Here is an 11,584-nt window from a genome sequence, read left to right as displayed (position 1 = left end):
GCCTTGCGGAGCACTCACTCAGGGTTTGGAGTCGGTATCTGGATTAAAAATCCCATGCCTCGACTGGGATCCGAACCCAGTACCTACCAGCCTGTAGACCGATGGGCTAACCATGACGCCACCAAGGCCGGTTGTGTAACTTGAAGTGGACACCACTGGATAAATAAGGAACCCTGACATGGATTGAAGAGTTAATCAAAACTCGCCCAGATGCAATGCAAAAAATCAACATAATCATCAATTTTAATATCTATTCTTTATTTTCATTAATGTTTGGGCACATTTAGTTCTTATATTTTAAAGATAAATAACATTAGAACAATTGTCATTTTTAATGTCCCAATTTTCGTCCTAATTATTTTAGAAATTTGCTAAAATATTTTTGTTGTGTGTCCCAAGGATATATAATTTGTTTCCTGTTTCATTTGTATCCAGGAAATATTTTAGAGGGAATCGAGACAAAATTATTGTCTGATTATTTGTGGATTCAACTATCATATCAAAGTGTCTGGGAGTAAAAAAGGTACTATTTTCAAAGAAGGACTCGTATACAATGGCCACTGTATTAGTTCTAGAGTGCTCCTAATATTTATATGGGAAAAAAAAGAAGTCTGTACAGTCCACTGGTCAAGATTGATCCTACAACCTGCCACATATCAAACTTTATACTACAATTAAATTAAAAATATATTGAAAATAAATTTGGCACAAAGATTAACTTTAGTAGGGATTTTTTTTTTTTATCTTGCCCCCCTCCCCGCATTAATTGTTTTGAATTGGGATGGAAATGTTCATTTTTCTTTTCCAACAAGATGAAATACTGTGTAAAATTATAGCAGAAATATGGTAATAAAATACATGTACTTACCCCAGTTTAAAACAAAACGATATATAAAAAGTAAAGCACATTACATGTATATGATCTTTCCACACTGTCCCCCACCCCCCACCCTCAATTATAAAAATTCCAGGACTAAAATAAACTTTGTGACGACTATACCTGTATTCTCTTATTATATAACAACATGAGCTGGACCCCGTTTTACGAAGCGATCATAGTGATAAGATCACCTTAAATGCACTGCTACCGTATGCACTTAAGGTGATCTTAGTGCTAAGATCGCTTCGTAAAACGGGGCCCAGATTGTTAACTACTTCACTACCACATTTATCTGCATCTTTCTTTCTTTTAAATTATGTTCATGCTCATATCCAATTAAGGTTCAAGCATGCTGTCCTGGGCACACACCTCAGCTATCTGGGCTGTCTGTTCAGAACAGTGGGTTAGTTGTTAGTGGTTAGTGAGAGAGAAGAGGGTGTAGTGGTCTTACACCTACCCACTGAGTCGTTAAAATTTATTTGCTCTGGGTGGGAGACGGTACTGGGCTGCGAACCCAGTACCTACCAGTCTTATGTTCGATGGCCTAACCACGACACCACCGAGGCCAGTTTATCCGCATCAATTCAGGTTAGGTCTACTGGGTCAGATCTGGTACGGTCAGATTAACATTTAAGTGTTCGGGGTCACTGGAGCATTAAATAAGTTAATTCCGAGGTCTATGCAAGTAAAATTTGGCAATCTTAAATATTCTGTACACATGAAATAACAACCATTATCAGAATGTCATAACAAAAAAACTCATGAAGCTACTTGTATATTTGTATATTCATTTTAGCTGTCAATCTGTCAGGTTAAAGATTAAATCTACAGTATATTTAGCCAGCCCTAACAAAATGGATACAGAAATCCAACCGTACATACAACAATGCAGCGAATTTGTTAAATCTGGTTTTTTAATATATATGCACCTTCATTTCAACTGCTCATCCAGTACTTTTTAAAATAAACACATTTCCGTATTTCTTTTAATGTTTTTTTTTTTTTTTAAATACACGTTAGATGAATAATGAGCTCTGTAAACTGAAGTCACAAAATAACAAGCATCTAGACTCTGTTATTTAGCACCAGCCAGGAAGTCAAAATATGTCTATGCTGTTTTCCTATTTTGAAAAATCTATTTAATCCATGTAAAAGTATGTGCCTAATCCAAATTTAGTGCGAGGTAGAACCCGTATAACAGTGGCTAGATGGTGATTTTGTACCCTCTGCAAAGTATGAGAAACGTTATACGAGTCACTATTGGTGCTAGACATAACCCAGTTAATTAAAAATGCTTGTGTTGTTCTTTTGCGTTTGTTTCCACCTGGATGCAAACACACATAATTATGCTTGTCATAAACCTGAACTTCGAACATACATGTATGTCAAACTTGATTTCATTTTCTCAAACCAACAAATGCTCTTTGTGTACTGCAGATAAAAATTAAAATCAGAAACCATTTTACCAGAACTTAGGTCTACAAATTCTAAAAGCCTCTACGTATGTTTTAATAACTACTGTGAAAACACATACTGTAATAAACATCACTTTCCTTCTATAATGCTTTCTGAAATAATATCGGGAAATCTCAACAACAAAATGTGTTTTCCGAAGACCTAAAATCATAAGAATCCAAAGGATTCAGCTTAAATTAAAAATATTACCTACAAATTTGATTAAAAAATGGTGATGAGTACAGGGGTCATAAATTACATGAAGGTATTAATGAAAAACCTCACGTCAAAGACTGGTTCTATTAAAAATAATTACTACAAATTTGATGTTTCAAAAAAAAAAAAAAAAAGTGATGGACCGATTTAATTCTGTGAATATAGAAATTTAAAAATATGTAACACAAATTTCTTTTTACAACACAACAAAAATTCCAATGTAAATCAGATTAACATTTACATATACTGGGCACCAAAAATCTCTACCCCCTCCTTTCCCCCAAAAACAAATTAAAACAATAAGGCCAGTATTTTTTAATTTTTAGGTTTACGAACAAGAACTTTTGTGCACAAAGGTAGGAGGAAGGAAAAAAACCCCAAAATACCTGTTTGGGGTGTATCAGTAGGGGTGAGCGAAATAGCGAATCGGATCGAAAGAGAACGACTAAAGACGAATTAACAATTCGTATCTACAATGGTATATTTATTGACGAAATAAGTGTTATTTCTCACTGTTACCTTACGAAATGCGCCACAATAGAATAGAATGGTAATTTTTTCTTTCTTTAGAGCTATTTGTGGAAGTCGGCGGCAAAAAATAAAAGTGAAAAATACGACTTTTTTAATATTTTTATTTGAGCAAAAAAAAAATACTGGCCTAAGTAATTAAAAAAAAAACTGTCCTTATTCCACATTCTCTTTTAACAATTAATCCATTTCCAAAATTAACTGTCATATCCTGTATTCCACCTAACACTATGTAACTATTTTTGTCAAGCATTTCATTACTTTGTAGCATTCTTAAATAAAACTAGATAGGACAATTCTAAACTAATAGTAATACATGTATTCCTTATTTTTCAATTCGAAATATTCAATACATGTATTTCTATAACAATTAATGTCCAATTTAGGTATTTTGTGGACAGTCAATGAATATATGTTTACTTTAAATTCACAATTGATTCCCCAAGAATCCATGTTAGTTAATTATCTTTTTTTTTAATTCTTAAAAGAGAAAATAGTGTAATATCTTGTAATTGTGCGACTCCACTAAAAAACATACAGGCACACACTGGTAACTTATCCAGTTTGAAAAAAGAGAGACTTCCGAGCACTGCATTGCTAACTGGATGCCATGTGAAATACATCAAGGGGAATGGGAATATAACAAAGGGAATTTTATTCTTCTATACCAAACAGAAGACATATGGGAGACGTCACGAGAAAATGGAACACTGGCTTGAGTAGCCAGATGGAAATTTTGTTTTACCTTTCAACTAGTTTGTTGCTTTACTTAACAGTCTGACTACTTGAGGGTTCGTGTGTCTTAAACTAATAATCAGAAAACAGTTTGTCTTGATTTTTATATGGACAATTCAAAGTCTTACATCACATCCATCACATTGGTAAAATCTGTAATTAGTAAAAGTTTACTCAAATTAGCATTATCTCCATGGAATTTGATCATACAAAGTGATAAAAACTGAGAATAAACACCAACCTATGGACAAATCTGTGACAGAAAACATTAACGGACCAAATTTACGAAGCTCGTTTTTCTTAAACACAGGTGTTTAAGCATTGTAAATATATATTGTAGTTACAGAGACGAAAACAGGTTTGTAATTTTGGCTCAAATTTTTTTAAGCTGTCATATCCACATCCACATTTCATAATCCTCAAATGACCTCAAAGAAAGTTCAAACTTATCATATTACAAATGTCTTCTTAGTAGGTAAATGAGATTGCATTACATACCATGTGTGAAATGGTGGATATTTCATAGGTATTTTATTACAGGTAATAAGAAAATATAACATCCTCTACTGAGAAAATAAAAGTGTTCCATTTCATAATCCTCAAATGACCTCAAAGAAAGTTCAAAATTATCATATTACAGATGGGTTTTTTGTAGATAAATGAGATGCCATTACATACCATGTGTGAACTGGTAGATATTTAATAGATAATAAGAAAATATCACATTCTCTACTGAGAAAAATAAAAGTGTTCCATTTTATAATCCTCAAATGACCTCAAAGAAAGTTCAAAATTATCATATTACAGATGGGTTTTTTGTAGATAAATGAGATGCCATTACATACCATGTGTGAACTGGTAGATATTTAATAGATAATAAGAAAATATCACATCCTCTACTGAGAAAAATAAAAGTGTTCCATTTTATAATCCTCAAATGACCTCAAAGAAAGTTCAAAATTATCATATTACAGATGGGTTTTTTGTAGATAAATGAGATGCCATTACATACCATGTGTGAACTGGTAGATATTTAATAGGTAATAAGAAAATATCCCATCCTCTACTGAGAAAAATAAAAGTGTTCCATTTTCTGTGCAATTTCTGACATATACATCCATGATTCTTCAGGTTATTAATAATGTTAATGATAATTAAAAATAGATCTCACATTCTCGCGCACCCACACACACACAAGCACTCTCTGTGCACCTTTGAAGTTTGAAAACCACCAACTGACAGCGATAAAAGATTGAATAAAAACGGAAACTAGAAGAGCTGTGGTCATACTTGCGTCACCTCACAGCCTTCCCACTCATTATCAGATTCTGTGTCGGACAGATCGTCTTCGAACGGTTCGTTGTCGCTATGATACAAGGACCCGCCCTCCACACTCAACAAAGAAACCACCCGACCGCTTTCTGAGGTCGTCAGACCTGGGACAACTTCACCACCGTTTCTGACGGTCAAGTCCGAAGGGAGCGGGTTAGACTGTCTGTTGGATGTTGTGGGCGAATAGTCGGGAGGTAATACGTTGGACTGTCTCACGGACAGCGAGGGGTCGCTGCAAGTCAGTTTACTGAACGAGGCTGCCAGCCGCTGGTTCGCCGTCATGTGTGTGATCTGTGGTGAGTGACCAGACCACAGTTTCTCCTCCGTGTTGGAACGCGGCTTCGACGTACAGTTTTTACACATCATGTCATCAGCACTTTTACTTCTTTCCAGGTTCGTCTCAGGATGAATGAAATAAACTTTTACCTGTACAAAAAAACAACAACACCCAGATTAACATTATTAAACTAACTTAAATTTGTTGTTTTTTCTCATCCAGACAGAAGCACGTACATCTAATTCTAAATAATGTAAAATGGTTAACAGTAATAACCTGTTGATCCTCTTTACCTTTTCCTCCTTCTATTTCCCCTCTTTGTTAGTAAATTTGGAACAACTTACGTTATAATTATTATGTTTTATTTTTATTGCTTGTAAAATATTCATTTCTAAAATGTTGGGAGGGGCTTTTAATATACGCTAACACCTGTTGGCCAATCCTCAGAACACTACTGATTTTGAACGGCAATAAATATTGTTTAAACTAAGGATGGTATGAACAAGTTTAATCATTAACATTTGCAGATTTGAATTTTCATCCATAATATATTTTTAAAACAATACATTATACCGTTAATGTTAAGAAATGTTAAGAAAAATAAATAATGTTTTATAACTTTTAGATACAGTAACATAGCAATGGCTCTGACAATGCCTTCTGTTTAATAATACTAATAGTGCTTCCCACAGGGAACGCTTTTTTTCATAGTATGGATTTTACTGCAAGTTATTTATTTCTGAGACAATTGTTTTCTAAATTGCACACAAAAATAGGATTATTTTTTTTGCTATTTCCAAAACACTTTTACTTTTCTTCTTACCGTATATTGCCGTGTATTAGCTGACTCCTTGGATAAGCCGACCCCTTAGTTTGACCCTAAATATCTAGTACAAAATCATCGGCCTTGTGTATAAGCTGAAGTCATCTTTTGTCCAGCTGTATGTTGTATCGATTTCAATAATACTGTCTACAAATAGACTTGTGCTTTTCTTGTTCATTATATTTGTTTTCCCTTTAATTATTAACAAACACGGTAATCGCGATCGCAATCAATGTGGCAATGCTAACATCTACTATGCCATGAAAAACTATTTATAAGTGATAAAGCATAACAGAAAAATAAATAATTCAAGCTGTAACAACATATCACTGCACACAAGTAATTAATTTATTCACTGGACAGCAAAAGGTAAAATCATGGAGGCATGTTTAATCCCCCACCACACACACACAGAAACAAAAGATCATGCGGTCCTGGACTGCAGTTCACTGTATATGGTATGGTCATGTGACAATAGTGGGAGTAATTATCGTCCTGAAATTCATGTTATGTTTTTTTCAGTCGGTGATGTTAATAATGAGCTTAATTTATTTATGGCATTACTTTATACAGTTTAATGCACCCTCCCAACAAAACAATAATATTAGAAATATAATACTTGTTTGAAGAAAAAACACCGTTTTGTATCTTAAATTTGCTATATGAAAGACTGGTCCCAGCACAGGTCAAACAAAGATGGCAGACAGTTGGAAAAAAAAGTTTTTACCATTGAAATGACAATAAAACAAGTAATTTTTTATTATTATTCATCAAACTTATAATGCATTCAAGAACAAAAAACTATAATATTGCATGATTGGGTGTTTTAGTTATAGTGTGCACAAATTATTGTTATATAATCTGTGAAAGGCTAAGGGTCTGATCAAAATTTATAAGTCACAGTTGGGAGTATTTTCGATTGGAATTTTATGCTCCAATTTGTTGCCTCCGTGTGTAAGCCGACTCTCTTCTTTTGGAAAGTGTTTCTAGACTTCAAAAGTCGGCTAATACACGGCAATATACGGTACATCAAACCACTGAAATTAGTTACAAAATTTGTGTTTGTAGGATGGGAGGGATAATATGGTTTTGATCCATGTGTATAATATGTCACCATACATCATATTCACAGCAATTTTCCGTACAAATCACAGCAAATATCCATAAGCCACATAAACTTTACTCCATTCCTGGAGATGAGTTGGTTTTAAATTGATTTCAAAACTCCATTCCCTCCTCCAACCCCACCCAACAACTCATTCTCGGACCCAACATATAACCTCCCAATTGTTTTTCTCATAATAAACCCGTCATACCAGTATACATGTACTTTACTGATCACTTGAGTTTCGTGCCGTGAAATAATTTTGCATAACCCCACTCAGTGGAAGATTAACTGCTAAAAAAGAATCTTTATCTGAATTGATACCCCAGTATATATTATAATTCGGCACTCAATGGTTGTACTAATTTGCCTTGGTGCATAAACCATTTGACAGAGGCCAGGGCATAGGCCAGTGGTAAAGTGCTCTGTTGATTCAGGGTCGGTCTAGGATCGATCCCTGTCAGTGGGCCCACCGAGCAATTTTTCATTTCAACAACAGTGTACCACAACTGGTATACCAAAGGCCATGGTATGAGGTATCCTGTCTTTGGGATAGTGCATATAAAAGAACAATTGCTACTAATGGGAACATGTAGCGAGTTTCTTCTCTAAGACTATATGTCACATTTACCGAACGTTCGACATGCAAAAGCCGATGATTAATAAATCAATGTTCTCTAGCAGGGTTTCTGCCAGAGGGTAAAATGCGTATGGTGCCATACCCAAAATTTAATTTTTTTAAGTTGACTTTTTGACAAAATTAATTACTCTCATCATTACTGTATGATTTTCTTAACCCTAACCCTAAACTTAACCCATTTTCTTTCTGGGGGAGGTCCCCCATATCCCCTGTTGACTGTGGTTGCATTCAATTCCATAGCGCCATACAAAAAAAATTCTTTCTGGCAGAAACACTGACAGGATAAAATGGGCGTCATACCCAAAATATTTTGCAGGTGTTCTTCTTAAGTTAACCTTTCGACAAAATTAATTACTCTTTATCATTACTGTATGATTTTCTTAACCTTAACCCTAAACGTAACCCATTTTCTTTCTGGGCAAGGCCCCTCCCCCCCCCATACTGATTGTGGTTGCATTCAATTCCATAGTGCCATACCCAAAACTTCTTTCTGGCAGAAACACTGTCTAATGTAGTCATTAAACAAAACAAACGTGTAACTTTAAAACATTTGACCAACCTTGAAGTTGGGACTGTACGCTTTGTGCGATTTGTCCTTATTTGCCCGGTCAAGCTCCATCTTGGGAATGGTCATGGTCAAATATTCTCGACAGCTGCTTGGATTGAGAGCATCTCCATTAACAGGGTCAGCTTTTTCGGTTTCATGCACAAAGAACGTATTGAACCAAAAATGAAACATCTTTTCCTGAAATAAATACAAATAAATATTTGCAAACAAAAAACACGTTTTTCGAATTTACAGTTAGGATTTTCTTAACATTAACGGGACAGACCCTAGTTTTTAAACACTAAGGCATACTTTTCACTATTAGAGCTGTTTATGATTACTGAAATCAAACATTACTTATATTTTATTGTTTAGATAATCCATTTCCGTACAACCGAAGTGTTTCTGGTCATCCTGGTGTTTTTAATACACGCTTGTACATTTATCCAAATGTGTTACAGGTCTGTAACTTAACCAAACTTAGTGTCCATTTTTATGGGTTAAAACTAGGGTCTGCACCTTTAAAAAACCCACCATTTCAGGGCTCATGCTGTCGTTCCCCAAAGTGTCACCAATTGCAAAAAAAACAAAACATTAGTGAAAGAATTTTTGGTTTGGCGACCACCATATCTGCATCTTACATCTACGTAACAGATTCCTCACTGTGACGCCATCTGCAGTGACTGTACATGAACATGTCATCAGTCGTCACGCAGTACGTCACCGACTATGACAGCATGGTCAACCATTAAGAGGGACGCAACATCAACTTCCTCATTTGCATTGAGCATGTCAAGTTGAACATTCGCAATATCAGAACTGGCAACGTGTGCTCTTTTCAGATGAAAGCAGGTTCCAGCTGTTCAGATTCGACAGCAGAACACCGATCTACCGACGTACAGCAGAGAGAGAACGGCTCTTTGTTGTGTTCAGGAGACCGAACTGTTTGGTGGTGATAGCGTGATGGTTTCAGATGGTATCTGTGGTCAACTGCAAACAAACCTTGTTTCTTATAGAAGGAAACCTTACAGCACAGCGTTACATCGACCAGGTCTTACGCCCCATCCTGTTACTGTGCATGCAACAGCACCCCAGGATCTTGTTTCATCAGGACAATGCAAGACCTCACACAGCTCGTGTTGTACAAAGGTTCTTAGCCAGAAACAATACCAATGTCTTGCCATGGCCAGCCCGTTCATCTGACATGTCACCCATGGAACATTTGTGGGATCATCTTGATCAGAGAATTTGATGCCATCCCAATCCTCCAATGAATAGGAATCAGATGGTATACAGGAACTGAGGGAGGAATGGAGGGTGATACCTGATGCCATCTTTAGATGCTTAACAAACTCTGTCCAACGTCGTGTTCGTGCTGGCATGCTTGCATGCAGCGGGCATACACACTACTGAAACAACGACATTCATTTCGTTACAGTTATGTGTAACCATATTTCGTTGAGTGATGTTATATGAATTTGCATATTTTACCTCTAGTGATGTTTGTGGACTGTGATGTTCACATTTGATGGTAAATACTGTGCATCAACTTGTGTTTTGTGTCATTTTTACTAGTTTAAAAAAGTTATTAGTATACTTTCTTTTGATTGTCAATTTATTAATTTATTTTTTAAACGTGCATGCTTACCTACCATATTTTTCAGCCCATAAACCACTACTTTTTTACTGTGTTTTGCTAGGTGTGGTTTATAAATTTATCAAACAGCCTCGGTGGTGTAGTGGTTATGCCATCGGACTTCTGGCTGGTAGGTACTGGTTCGTATCCCACCTGAGGCAATGGGGGATTTTTCATGCCAGTACTGGCTCCAACCCAGAATGGGTGCACTGCTAGGCTTAATGGGTAGGTGTAAGGCCACATACACAGAGTTTCACCCACTTCACTGGTGCGATTATGGGTGTGTCTCCCGAGTGTATGACCCCACATGGGGGATGACTACCCAGCATGCACTGCAGGTTCTGTGTACCCCGGGCTCGGGTGATACTGAGATAGCTCAACTGACAGCAAGCGTGGAGCACGGACCTGTCAAGTAGTCCCATACCGAAAAGGAAATACTGCGGCTTCACCATTCATCTCATCATCATCCATGTTTGTAATGTGCAAAATACAAAAAATGTCTTTGTCTCTATGTTAAATGTTTGTGGCGGGTTTTTTGTTTTTGTTTAAAAAACCCACAAATAATAATAATTATTAAAAATTTACCTATTTTACGGTAATCACTGTGCATATAAACCACACCTTTTTTCCCATTGTCAAAACAATAATATAGCATACCAAACGACTGTTTATTAATTAAGCAGAGACTGAAGTATTACAATGGAATGGAACTTTGTTGTCTAGTCAGGCCAGAAACAATACAACACTGGTGTATTGTTACACTTACAGTGTCAAAAATAGACTCTAACGCGAAGTTTCTCAGTTTGATTTCTCTAACATTTATTGTTAGTAGTGCATCAGATATGTTTGTGTGATGTTTTAAAATGAAGTAACTTGCTCATATTATACAAAGTAATGTTGTTATAGTTTGAAGCAAACACACCCCACATGGAATGTTCAGTACTCCAGAAAAAAATCCACTGGCAGCCTAAACAATGTCATGCGAAACAATTACAATGGAGAAAACTTGAGTGTTTTCTCTTTTATAGATACATTACCTGTCCTCAAACAAGTGCACCTCCCCCCCACGCAAGTGGTCTGGTCCGAACATCCCAACAGCCAATGGGATGGCCTAAATTCTTCTACTGCATACTGCTCTCTAGTTCCGGTCACATGACTGTAACTTCCTTCTTTTTCCCTGAGCACATCGCACGGAGAACAGGAAGCGGGGAGGCCCGGGCGGGATGAATCTTGAGGACAGGTAATGTATCTATAAAAGAGAAAACACTCAAGTTTTCTCCATTTCTATAGACATTACCTGTCCTCAAACAAGTGCAGCATTCAACAGATGGTGGTGGGTGCCGAGATCCGTAGATGCTTGTGAAAACTCCCCAACCGGAAACAGGCTGACTAGTGGAAGAATAAGGCCAA

General features: G+C 36.3%; 1 protein-coding gene across 1 annotated transcript in view; it reads right to left on the bottom strand.

Annotated features, from left to right (window-relative positions):
• Positions 1-1,776: 1,776 nt before the first annotated feature.
• LOC121380074 (phosphatidylinositol 3,4,5-trisphosphate 3-phosphatase and dual-specificity protein phosphatase PTEN-like) overlaps positions 1,777-11,584 on the bottom strand; it is a 44,625-nt gene continuing 34,817 nt past the window's right edge. The window contains exons 8-9 of the mRNA XM_041508823.1: positions 8,551-8,736; positions 1,777-5,572 (exon numbers count right to left, since the gene is read on the bottom strand). Of these exons, the coding sequence (XP_041364757.1) occupies positions 5,099-5,572; positions 8,551-8,736 (660 nt within the window). The 3' untranslated portion in view covers positions 1,777-5,098. The remainder of the gene's footprint in view (positions 5,573-8,550; positions 8,737-11,584) is intronic.

Source organism: Gigantopelta aegis, chromosome 8, assembly GCF_016097555.1.
Source record: "Gigantopelta aegis isolate Gae_Host chromosome 8, Gae_host_genome, whole genome shotgun sequence".
NCBI lineage: Eukaryota > Metazoa > Mollusca > Gastropoda > Neomphalida > Peltospiridae > Gigantopelta > Gigantopelta aegis.
This window is presented reverse-complemented; position numbering and strand designations above follow the sequence as displayed.